The sequence below is a fragment of the Melampsora larici-populina genome, assembly GCF_000204055.1.
Source record: "Melampsora larici-populina 98AG31 unplaced genomic scaffold MELLAscaffold_29, whole genome shotgun sequence".
Taxonomy (NCBI): domain Eukaryota; kingdom Fungi; phylum Basidiomycota; class Pucciniomycetes; order Pucciniales; family Melampsoraceae; genus Melampsora; species Melampsora laricis-populina.
Window position 1 is genome coordinate 682,592 of NW_006768793.1, and position 13,077 is coordinate 695,668.

The 13,077-nt window shown below is 37.6% G+C and overlaps 3 protein-coding genes across 3 annotated transcripts; all 3 read left to right on the plus strand.

The window, feature by feature from the left end:
• Nucleotides 1-833: 833 nt before the first annotated feature.
• On the plus strand, nt 834-1,289 carry MELLADRAFT_37347 (uncharacterized protein; the record flags this gene model as incomplete). The annotated part of the gene is made up of 1 exon (XM_007412163.1): nt 834-1,289. One exon carries the CDS (start codon nt 834-836, stop codon nt 1,287-1,289), a length of 456 nt encoding a protein of 151 aa, XP_007412225.1.
• A 1,267-nt stretch (nt 1,290-2,556) lies between these two features.
• MELLADRAFT_49171 (uncharacterized protein) lies at nt 2,557-4,833 on the plus strand (the record flags this gene model as incomplete). Its single annotated transcript, XM_007412164.1, has 9 exons — nt 2,557-2,740; nt 2,819-2,926; nt 3,011-3,106; nt 3,177-3,253; nt 3,348-3,414; nt 3,494-3,598; nt 3,661-3,771; nt 3,842-4,004; nt 4,075-4,833. The coding sequence occupies 8 exons, from the start codon at nt 2,903-2,905 to the stop codon at nt 4,452-4,454; spliced, it is 1,023 nt and encodes a 340-aa protein (XP_007412226.1).
• Nucleotides 4,834-5,471: 638 nt separating this feature from the next.
• MELLADRAFT_53036 (uncharacterized protein) lies at nt 5,472-6,189 on the plus strand (the record flags this gene model as incomplete). The annotated part of the gene is made up of 2 exons (XM_007412165.1): nt 5,472-5,768; nt 5,854-6,189. The coding sequence occupies 2 exons, from the start codon at nt 5,472-5,474 to the stop codon at nt 6,187-6,189; spliced, it is 633 nt and encodes a 210-aa protein (XP_007412227.1).
• Nucleotides 6,190-13,077: the final 6,888 nt, after the last annotated feature.

Below are 13,077 nucleotides of genomic sequence, written 5' to 3' on the forward strand. Positions count from 1 at the left end.
GTGCATATTTTTTCAGATTTTTAGCCCTCTTCCTGTTGCCTCAGGACTTTTCTATGTCAGTAGTTTTCTTTACCGCCCGGTAAAGATTACATTTGGTGTAGTGTTATCAGCTGAAGAAACCTCCAATCGTATCCTGTAGCTTGTTGGTTGCACAGCCCAATCTCTTGGAGAAAGAGCCCTTAGATAGATTGGGAATTGCAGGTTTTTCCATTGAACCCATCTTAGGCTTGACATGTCTTGAGTCTTGCAGGAGCTGTGCATCACAACTTGTGTGAATGGTTTCAGCACCCTAAACTTAACCTGTGACAAGTTTGCTGTCTTTATGCCTTTCATGACTGTTTTTTGTAGTGCAGTACATCAAAGGGACAAGAAATTTATGGTATAGAAGAAGCCAATCAGCCAGATAATGTCCCATCAAGCTCAACTTTAACCAAGCTTGAGATTCCTACTCATTATTCAAAATGTTAGATTCTATTCTATATTCTCTACTAATTTCTATCCTTTTGTGGAGAATTGTGGTCCTGACAATCTATCTCTTTTGTGTCAATCAGATAATTGGGCATCAATACTATACAAACCCTTTTCCATAATATCTGAGAAGACATCCATAATTTTTTTTTGGTGAGCTTGTGTTTTGTGTTATCAATTTTTTTGAATTCATTTTCATTCATTCAATTCCAATTGACTGTGATAATCTTTGACTTGGTTTTGTGGACCATGTAAAGAGGTTTTTTCATAATATCTAAGCATTGTACTATTGGATTGCTCATCATGCTCTTAGATACATTTCCAATTCCGGATAGCTGATATTTGTTTAAAAATTTGACCAGGTCATGAAGATTCATCTATCATTGAAAGCCTTTACTATTCTTTCCATAGTCAGCCTTGGTGGCATCCATGCAATGGTAGAACCACTCCCACTCGACCAACAGTGGACAGATTTTACCCAGCACAGCACAAGTGAGGCAACACTGTCAAACCTGATGGATGTTTGGTGGAATGAACCATTGACAATGCCCGAGTTTAAATCGGTTGCTGAAGATAGAGACCAAGAAGCGTATTTTGACGTACAGATTTTGCACAGCACTGGACCTGACTGCAACCGTGCTCGAAGTCTTGGTATAGTCTCTAGCAATAACAGAGATTGGACTGTCCCACGCAGAATTGGGAAGTCAGCAGTTGTGATTGAAGAAAAACATCTGTTTGCTGGTTCTGTTGTTTTCAGACATAACCTTCCACCATTCATCAAGATCCGGTTATGTCAAGTACCAAAACCCAAGAAGTGGTGAAAAATGCTGGTGTCAAGAAGGATTATGCTACCAAATTTTTGTATCTTCAAGACACCAACTCAAGGGCCTTTCCACACTAGTTTTGTACAATCAAATAGCTTGGATAGATTTGGATCCACAACCAGCAGAATGTATATGTGATACCTTGTGATACATATTGGATGAAAGAACAAATATAAAGATTTTGAAAATAGTGAGGTTTATCTTATAATATTTAAATGTCATGGACCCGAGCATTTAGGATATCGAGTCAGAACACTCTAAAGTCATACCCGTTTGTTAGGGTTTTGTCAAAGATTGCTGGTGTCCTCAACAGGTCCCCAAAGCTAGCAGCAGTACAAGGGTCTGTTTCTGAGAGATTGTGCAAAATTTAATTCCTTTCCAAAAGACAATGTTTTGAGCATAGACAAAATAATTACAATCAAAACAAGTATTCTGGATAGGTCAAATGAAAAGGAAGAGTGCCGTGCTGCTGATATGATTTTTTCTTAATGCTTAATGAGAAAGAAAGAAATGAGGAAATGAGAAATGAGAACTTGGAAGCTCAAACTGCTGATGAACGTCGCGCTTTGAAATTTGTCTGTACAGAAATATTTTGATTCCACGAGTTGATCTGGAATTCTGGATTGAAGATTGGTTACTACAGTGGGTAAACCCAAGTACGTGTTCCAAGCCAGTCCGCATAGAGGTTTGGGTCCAAAATTTTTGAGAAATTTTTGCCATTTTTTCTGCTTTTTTTGGCGGGAGAGTAAGGTTGAGGGGTGGTGTTAGGCTGCAAAACTTTTGGTTTTTTTTGAAAAAAAAGCAAATTTGGTTGTTATTTGCCACTTGAACAGCCATATTCATTAAATTATAGGCCTAGTGCGCCGCTAAGTAGCTAGATAGGTACCTAATTGAGGCCTAGGTCCGAAAATCCAAACCTCTAAAAGAGTAAAATCATATTTTTGGTCTCCAAAACCATATTCCTAGATTCATCAAAGCAATGCCTTTTCAATGGTCTGGGTGCCAGTCTCAAACATTCAAATTGAGTGCCCCGACATTGACCCGAAAGGTGAAATTTGATTTTGCAGGGCAGGTCGGAACACGTACTCGGGTTTACCCACTGTACGGACCTTAAGGGAGTTTTAACTTCTAATTTCGATCTCTTTAAGTTATATCTGATCGTTTTGGACCACTTTTTGACTTGAATTTAGCCGTTTACGCTACCACTTAACAATCTCGGTGACGTCCTTTTGATCGGTTTGGGAAACAAGTTACGAAGAGAGAGAGAACAACTACCAACCAGTCAACCAATCATTCTCAAGTGATTTTAGCAGCTCATCTTCAAATCAAGTCAAACCATCAGACCATTTCACAACTTGATCAACCTTGACCACTAAAAACCAACGCAGAACCCGTCTGGACGGCATCAGAATTCATCGAACCTCATTCAACTTTATCTTCTCATAGAAGTTAGCTCTCATTAACTCTCTCAAGCCACTCTCTCAGATCTCTTATTGTCTTGCTTTCTTTCAATCAACCCCCCATAGAAACAATCATTCAAACCGATCTTTTTCACCAAAAACCAACCCCATCAAACTCACTTCATTCAACTCATTTCACCAATCACAAAAATGGCACCACCTGTCACTGATAAGGTAAGGCTTCACTAGTCATTCGAAGCTCATCACAGCGCTTATGCATCCTGAGATTGAACCTGACCTATTCAAAATCATTTGAAGGACCCTCTTTCTGGTCGAGTTGGTCATCTCTCGACTACCCAGGCCGACATGCTTAAAAAATTCAAAGAAGAATTAGCAACTGAAGGTTACTTCAAAGTTTGTTGTCCCTACTTCAAAACTTACAATACACTGCAAATTGTGCTCATTATCGATGTTGATTTTTTAGGAAGGTTCTGGGGCCGTAAAGGACGATATGTACGGGGGAGGTCTCCCTGGAGCTTCTCATGATGACGCCACTTTACTGTGTGTTTTCTTTTTGTGTTTCTCAATGCTCTGGGGCTCGGCAGATTCACGTAGCGATTCTCAACGTCATTTTTGCCCACTTCCCTTTCCTCAGTCGTTTTCTCCGAGCAAGGAAATTTGATCTCGAGAAGAGTAAATTGATGTTTACAGATAGCGAAAAAGTTTGTACTAGTTGTCTTTGCCGTCTTTCAATCTACCCAAATCGATCCTGAACATTTAACTTTTATGTTGTTTTTTCAGTGGCGTAAAGAATTCAAAGTCGATGAGCTCTATGCGACTTTTGAATACCCCGAAAAGAAAGAGGTTGATGCAATCTACCCTCAGTTTTACCACAAGACTGATAAGGTACTTCTAACTCACTTTACGAAAAGTCGCCCGGAGCTAACGATTTGTAACGATTCCTCCAGGATGGTCGACCTATCTATATCGAGCAACTTGGAAAACTCGATTTGACTAAGCTATACAAAGTCACTACCCCCGAGCGACAACTACAACGTCTGGTGGTCGAATACGAAAAAGTTTGTCACTCATCCACTTGGCACGTGTTCCCGGTCATCCGAACTAATCGTTTCTTGTGGGAATCTTTAGTTTCTTCGTGATCGGTTACCAGTTTGTTCTGTACAACAAGGCAAGTTAGTTGAAACTTCTTGTACTATCATGGATTTGAGTGGAGTCGGTCTTAGTCAATTCTGGAAGGTCAAGAATTATGTTCAACAAGCATCTCATCTAAGTCAAAATTACTACCCAGAGAGTAAGCACTTTCTGTTGTTTTTTATCTATCTTTTCTTTGATAAGCTGCTAATTTACATGTTTTATCATAGCAATGGGCAAGTTTTATATCATCAACGCGCCTTACCTTTTCTCTACCGTTTGGTCCCTCGTCAAACCTTGGTTAGACGAAGTCACCGTCAAGAAGATTAGTATCCTTGATTCGAGTTATCATAAGACTCTCTTGGAACAAATCCCGGCTGAATCCTTACCGAAATCATTGAAAGGAACTTGTGATTGTCCAGGTGGATGTAGCATGAGTGATGCAGGACCTTGGAAGGATGAAGAGGCTGTTACTAAAGCTAAGAAGTTGAAAGCTGGCGAACCCGCAAAGGTAGAAGCTGTTCCTGAGGTGGCTGCTACGGAGGAGGAAAAGAAACCGGAGGAGGCTGCTGCGACTGAGGCTGCGCCCGCTGAGACTACGACTGCCTAAGGATGGATTCGATCGACTTTTGTTCTCAATCTCAGTCACATGCTCGCGATCATTTGCCACATGGCCGAGCAGCTCCACCTCAGCTTTGAAAAGGGTTGCTTTTCTTAATGCCTACTTTTCCGATTCCCTTTCATGATCTCCTTTTCTGCCTTCTTGACATTAGTGGTGTTATCTAGCGCATTTATTTACGTCTAAAAACAGTCTCACCGATTTTTTTTCTTACTACTTTTTTTTCTTCTCTCATCTTCATATATGTGTATGTTACATGATGAATGTTTTTGTTTCCTTTCTTTCATTCAATCCTTGATTTTATTTATCTTTACAATGATGCATAATCTGTGAGGCATAATGAGAGAAAATTCATTTTTTTTGCTATATCTATGAAGAGCAAAAGTGTTTGCAAGTTGCAGGAATTAAGAGTTCCTTCACACTGAGAAGTATTCCCTTCTGAGGTGTTCCCTTCTACCATTAACAAATGAAAGAAGTGGGTTTATAGTAATCCAGCTCACTTTCCGTTTTAATCTTGATCACCCCGGCCTCTGCCAATTGTCTTCTCATGTTCCTTGCAACCCATAACTGTTGATATGCTAAAATTGGTTAGAGGAGATGCAGAAGAAGACCTTGGAGAAGCCCTTCTAATTTTTGGCGAGGTTTCATGATGTTTTGAGTCCTCATATTGGGGATTGAAGGAAATGTGCTTGAAACTCTTGCTGTGCTCAAGCCAAACCCGGGGTTTTAGTCATAAGCCCCTCTTCGATTTCAGACATAATTTCGAATGACGTAGTCCGGTCTGACTTGAATTCCACAATTCTCATATCTAATTGCTTGTATCCCTGTTGACCCATTCGACAAAAACCGTACCATCATGTCAGTCATCACGCCTCAGTGGAAAAAATGTTTAAGTGAATCGATCGCTTCAAAGTAAGTCAGCATTCCTCCCCTAACTCTGATCTAACTTCATGTTTTGCATTTTTTGAAACTGACCATCGGTGTTATACTCATCAACATCTAAAAAGTATGAAAGTCAACAAAGATTCAATCAGTTATTGTCTCAGTACCGTTTCCCCAAACGGTCCAAACGGTCTAACTTTCCCTGAATCACGTTTTTGTGTACATCGTGGATTTGTTAATGAAAGACGTAAAGCAGACGATGCTAGTTCTAATCCTGATAAACCGGAACAAACTGGAAATGCTATGATGTTTTGTACTGATATTCGAAGTCCTAAAATTAATCAATTGGTGGATCGAACAGAAGAAGTTCAAAATGGTCGATCGGCTTCTGTTTGTTGGTGGTTTGCGGATTCGGGCGAGCAGGTACGTCTTTCATCTTATTCAGTTGATATGGGAGGAACCCATACTATCTTTGAGTTTTGGAAACTGATCTTGTTAAATCCTGTAGTACCGTATACGCGCCTTAACCTACGTGTTACCACCTCCATCTCTAGAATCAGAGTTTCCGCGATTCATGCCATCAGGTAAAAAATTAAATCCATCAAATTTAGAATCGATAGAATTTGATTGGGAATCAGAAAGAAAACGAATCTTTGAAAAAGTTTCACCTGAATTACAAGCTAGTTTTCTAAGATCTATACCAGGTGAAAGATTAGAAAATGTATCAAAAGATCAATTACCTAAAACTTATTGGCCTACAAAAATTACTACTGATGAGGAAAAATCAAAGGCTTTGAGTCGGTTTGCTTTGGTGATACTTGATCCTATTTCCATTGATTTGTGAGTTTTTGGATTCCTTTGGTTTTGGAAGAAATGGTTGGACATGTAACTGATCGTGCACATCGATTGTTGGGTGACTTTTTATGATGAAGCTTGAAACTCAAAGCTGAACCAAATGAACGAATTCAATGGACTAAACTTGATGATGGATCTTGGAAAGAAGTCAATGTTATGCCTTGATAATCTTCTGGACTATCAAAATTATGCCAATCTTGAAGATGAACAGTCTCACGTGGTCACTAGTATTCAATTTCTAGTCTTCAGTCTTCAGTTTGTATTCTTGTCCATTTTCCTTATCTGTACATGTCTAATGACACCATCTAAGTTGTTGTTTCATCTTTGTATCATTGGCCCAGTGAAGAATTTAAAACAGAAAGTGTTGCCTTTCCAAAGATCATATATGTAACTCTTTGTGAAAATCAAAGTCACTTTTTGATCAAAACAATGATGGACCATTTTTAACAAGGAGATATGAATTAATTATGACCAGAAGATGATTCAAGGAAACTTCTGAAGAGATCATGGAAAGACAAGGGGGAGGGCAACCAATAAGTTAGAGTCAACAAAGCTAGGTTATCCACCCTGGTATATCAAGGATCATATCACTGTTGTGCCAGGTCCTCATACATAAAACACATTAAAACTCATGATGTGAAGAAAAAGTATAAAAATGTGTCTACTCTGATTACCATGTATGAAGGATAATCCTAAATACAGACATGCCATGAAACCAAGAATGAGTCATGCTAAACCTAATAATGCACTAAGCCTAAAGAAGCGCCTCACAAGTGCATTGAGCACACCCTTGAAGAGGGGCTTAGGGCCTGGGCAGACTCATGTTTTTTGGCAGGGTGGCTCCAAGAATCAAGTCTGCTTATGTACTTTTTTCAGATTTTCCTCTACACCTCTCCACAAAAAGTTCCAGAATTTGCATATGTTCTCTCCAAAAATTTCTACATCTTTTGGTGTGCAATTCATGCAAAACAGACTGCTCTGGATAACTTGAGAGCTTTGTAAGACCTGGTTCTGACTCTTATGTCCTCTTGTGATGGACTAAGATAGCCTGAGCCTTTGGCCCAAAGGCTGCCACTATACTATACCAGTATATTATACTGTTGGTATAGTATATTTCAAGTATACTATACTAGGCATTATATGGAATATACTAGTATATTTATACTTATACTATGCTGAAAATATACCCAGTATATTTGGATTTACCAAACATACCTGGAAGACACCTATACAAGTTTTTGACAAGTTTTTATAAATATACTGCAGTATATTTCAATTATACTATACTATACTGCACAATACTATACCATGTTTGGAAATATACTATACCAAGTATATTTCAGGTCCAGTATAGTATAGTGCAGTATAGTACAGTATAGTATAGTGGCAGCCTTGCTTTGGGAGATGTCTCTGATGAAATTTGGAAGTGTATAAATTGCTGATGTTACATCACAATATCAGAGTACTTCCTGTCAATGTGAATCAACTACAGGGTACCAAATTATGTAGCAATATTTGGAGAATAATAGCTGTGTTCAGACCAAACAAGGTTGCCAAAAAACTGTGTACACTCAGTTGACTTGTTGGCTGGGAGCAGTCAAGAGCTGTAGTCAATGTCAAATGATACACAAAGTTACCAACAAAAAAGCAACTGGGTGTACCAGGTTTTTTTTGGCAACAGCATTAGTTTTGACCACAGCTAACATATTGAAATCCTGGAACCTTCTGTGGAGAGGGGAAGTGGAAAAGTAAAAAAAGTAGACAAAGATACTTATGTCTTGAAACTCCACCGCCAATAAGGTCAAGTCTGTCCTAAGAGCAACAGCTGTGGAGCCAATATTTCATGGGGTATTGCCAATACAGGGATCACCAAAAAAATCAATGCAGCAGTCCTTGCAAAATAAAAAGTGGGGCATCAAGAGTCTAAATTTTTGTTGAGAGTCTCCACATTTGGGGGAACGGTCAGGACTCTGGGTATTATAAATACAGCCCAATACACATCACACCAGCATGAACAATCCAGCTACATACCTTTTTTCAGAATAAAAGCTAACTAAACGGCCCAAAACAAGGGTTTTTTTGTAAATTTAGGTGCTCTGCTGTACAAGTGCTTCCGGAAAAGATATCACACATTTACTCCGCCAGCCCCAACTAATGTGTTGTATCTTTTCCGGATGCACTTGTACACAGACACTTTTTCAGACTCCCTACATTTTGAAAATTGCTTTCCGGGGCTTGTTTGGGAGCTCACAAAATCTAAGCTCCACTACTGAAGCATCCACAACAGTGCCTGGATTGTGTTGGCTCTCAACAATGTAGGGAGGTCAAACACAAAAGAATGCTACAGTGGACCTCACACACCCAGGGGTGAGACATTGAGAGCCCTTATTATTATTTATATTTCAAAAGGGGCTCTCCACAGCCCCCCACATCTACAGCCTATATATGGGCCCCTGATATCATTTGCTATCACCATACATGGGTATCACAAATGCCTGTACAGCCAAATTTTGAAAATCAAATGTATTACTCTGGAATAATACAGCTATTCAAGAAATTTGTGTCCTCAAAAAAATCTTTTTGTTTTTGTCAATGATTGACCAACACTTGAGCTGAAGTACATACAATACAGAGAAGGTTCTCATTCAGTTAGGTGCATCCTCCAGCTGATACATGGCTATATTTGCTCTAATTTGATGTGAGCTTTCAAGAAAAAGAAAATAAAAAAGTTAGGACACAGCATTCATTTCTTGAATATCTGTAAAGGATAATCATTCAAGCATGATTCATCCTAGTTGATCACTAAACCAAGTTTTGCTCCCTGGCTTTAGGTGGACCATTGTGCCAACAGTGTGTTTTTGACCCCCCTACATCTGAAGATCAAGATTGGGGGTCTATTTCAGAGCCCACACAATCTGGGAACTGTTGTGGATGCTCTAAGCCCTTCTTCAAGGGTGCAGTGAATATGCTTGTGAGGAGCTTTTTCAAGATAAATAACACATAGATTGTGATCACAACTATCCTTGTGTATCTGAAAGGCAGAGAGGCCATACTAATGCAAGGTATGACAGATTCCATGGCCCTTTACCTGGCAACAAGAATGCCACAAATGAGACCATAGTTCTGTCTGATGTATGAGGCCATCCCCTCTTGAAACTTGAGATTTATCTATCACCACAAGGGCAAGGTGGTGTGTAACATCAAATTTCATGGATTTAATATGCACAACTGCCATAATGGTCAAGAAGTGGTTTAGAAGTCTGTTGGACCAGTTAAGTATTTCATGATTGGTTTGCCAATCAGCATTTTGAATCACTATTGAATACATTTCTCCTTCAACTCATTCTCAAAATTAAAGGCCTCTCATTCTTGGTCAGGTCATGAGAGGAATTGGTGTGTTGAAAATTAAATGTAGGGACACCTCCACTGGTGGGATGCCGATGGAAGCACAACTTTCTCGGTCTTTGAGGGCATCCGGAACGTTCAAATCACGATATTGGACACATTTTTTAAAAGTGCGGCAATGATTATTCTGGTGATTAACACTGGATCTGAGAAACATATTTTTGAAGATCTTGCTGAGTCAACGGTTTGAAACGACAACTGCAATCTTGGCGGATCAATAGGGGGGCTCAAGTCAAAATATTTTACTACTTTTATCATATTTTTTTTCCCAATTGCATAAAATTTACGCAAAATTTTATGCGTAAATTTTATGCAATTGGGAAAAGTTATACAACATCCCAAATTTTTTTAAGCAGCAAATTTACACAAATTTGCGTAAATCTGCTGCTCAGAAGGAGATCTCAAAGAAATTTTTACGGTCCTTTTTTACAAATTGGGAAAAGTTTTTACAGCACAGTACCGTAAAAAACTTTCCCCAATTTTTTAAGAAAAGGCCGCAAAATTTTTGACTTGAGCCCCCTTAATGGTACCAAACCTTAAACGCGTTAATGCTACGACTAATGTGGAAATTGGAAGATGATGAGCAACTATTGAGAGAGCCTTCAGCAAAGAAATCTTCTATATAATCATTCACCAAAATGAAAAAACCCTAGTCGATTATCATTTTTTTCGATAGACTCGCATATATATAACTTTTTCTTAGAATTGATCTTTCTCTAAACAAATCACAAAGATCAAAACCAAGGAACTTACCAAACCAAAACAAATAACGACAAATAACAAATTTTGCAAGAGATCTAAAAGAAAAAAAACCAAGAAAAAATAAACAAGGGATACGAAAAAATAAACAAGAGATACTATACTATGTAAAATTGATGACATCAAATCAATTTAGCCCATTGTAAAACCACAGGATGAGCTTCGACTCTAAAAAAACCCCTCACATATTATTCCCCCCACACACGTCCACAAAACAAAACACGATGAGAAAAAATTCCACTAAAAATGATACTTGATGAAAGATGAAAATCAGAAATCAAACATACATTCTAGGTTCGAATCCGATAACTTGTAATGAATCTAAACTGGTAGCTCTAGATAATGCTACATACACTTGTCCCTATTCAAACATCCAAACAATCGATCAACTTGTTATTCTAAGTGACCCAAAAAACTTATGATATTTACTTTTTCTATAAGATATTGGAAGAGAATTTGATGATCAACCAAATACTATCAGTTACAGAACGTCTTCAATGATCCGAAAGGTTAAAACCAAAACAAAAGACTACAAATTACCGAAAGATTGTTTAAGGTTTACAATCACTCTCTCTAATGTTTGTCCTTGAGATTTATGTATACTCAATCTACCAAACCCCCCAAAAAAGACCAAGAAAAGAAGTGTGAGTAGTTATTTGATGGAACGATTTAGATAGAGTTGATAAGAAGGTACTAACGCCCAAGCCAGTATAAGTGGAATCTGGGCACGACTAGCCAGCACTGTTCCATCAGCAGCTTCAATATCAAATGAAATTGTCGAAATCGTCATCTTTTTTCCATTTGTAAATTTGACAATCGGAAGACTAACAGACGAAAAAAAAGGAGAAAAAAATTTAATGTTTTCTGTTTTCTGTTGTTTTCTTTCTTTCTTTCTTCTGGAGCTTTAACTTACGGTCTTGACAATTTTCCAACGTTTGGATGATTCGGATCGCTTGGTAATTGATCAAATCCAACAATCACACCCACTGATCCATTCACCAATTTCTCATCTGGCATGTTTTTCACTAACATCACTTGTGCACCAATCTTTAAACTTAATCTAAATGGGACCAACAAATTCTAGGGGAAAGAAAAAAAAACCACAATTGAATCAGAAAAAAATCATATATCATAGTTTAAAAATCAAACTTCATTCACTTTATCTAATCTTGCTTTGATTTCAATTGGTGGTACGTTTTGTAATGGTTCACCTGCTCGATCTTTTGCTTCAAAGATATGTTCAGGTTGATTGATTTTTTTTAAATGATTCGAATTGGCTCTTGTGACTTCATCTTTCCTTGGATATCTATTGTTTTTTTTTTGACAAGTCAATTTTTGAAATTTAAATCATCAATTTTTTGAAACAAAACTATCTCAATTAGATTTAATGTTAATAATCTCAAAATCACTTACAATTCAGTAGGTAAGATTTCGTCATGATATTTAACTGGTCTTGATAAAGATTGTAATAATTTTCGATTCTTGTCACTAACTTGACCAATTCTCATTTCATTTAACAATTCCACAAATTCTACAAAAAAAGTCCATATGATCATCATGAGTCCATCAATTTCGATTTATCTCAGAATTCTCAAAGAATTTTCTGTGTGTGTTTTGACTAACCTCGATTGGTTTGTCTAAAAACCAATTTAAGTGTAATGACTTCCGGTACACATCTTGGCCAACAAGTAGCTTGAAAAGCATAAGGTAATGCTTCACCAATACTCACAGGTGGTAATTGAAAAAAATCACCCGCTAAGATTAATTGAATCCCACCGAATGGGACTTCATTCCTTCTAATTGATCTTGCAATATATTCAAGTTTCTAGATCATAGAAAAGGGTTTTTGTCAACTTTGAGAAACTTGGATGAAATGGAAAAAAAAGATTGTGGACTTACGTCTAATAAGATTCCATCAACCATTGAAACTAGATTTTTTTTTAAAAAAGTCAAATAAGTGATTCACTTTTAAACCCATCATTTTCAAGAAAGATTTGTGCAAAAAAATTAAAAATCCTACTGACTTTCATCAATAATCAAAACCTCTACCATCTCCCATCTTTCTTTACTATGTTTAGATTTCTTAACTTTCCCAACCAATTCAGCTTTTTTTTCTTTACCTAAACCGATACCAGCAAACGAATGTAAAGTAGTACCCGACAAATGTGATGCTGCTATACCCGTTGAAGCAGTGACGGCTATGTTTCGTTTATGGTATTTGAAATAATCGATAATCGTTTTGAGTAAGAAGGATTTGCCTGTGCCTGTTTTAAAATAGAAAATGTGATTTTTTGGTTTGTGGAAATCGGATGAGTTTGAGAGGTATGGGATTGGGATAAACTTACCTGCTGAACCGGTGAAGAAAAGTGATCTACCTTCTTTAACTGCATCAAATACTTTTCGTTGATCGTCTGATAGCTTTCGGTATGAATGTTCCTAATCAAATCAAAAATGTAGAAAATGAGCCATTCTTGCAAAAGCTTAAATTAGAAACATGTATAAAGTTGACTAACAGGATTTTCCTATGATATTATTGTATTGAAATCAAAAGTTTCTTGGGTTAGTGTTGTTAGCTCTACATTGTACACGAAATACTTGAGAAATCGATTTACGTGAGCATAAGTCGAAGCTCTTGCAGCTCTTTGAAAGTCTCCCTCAAGATCTTCGTAAAATGGATCATCGATGACTACAAAAGTTATAAGAGAAAGATATT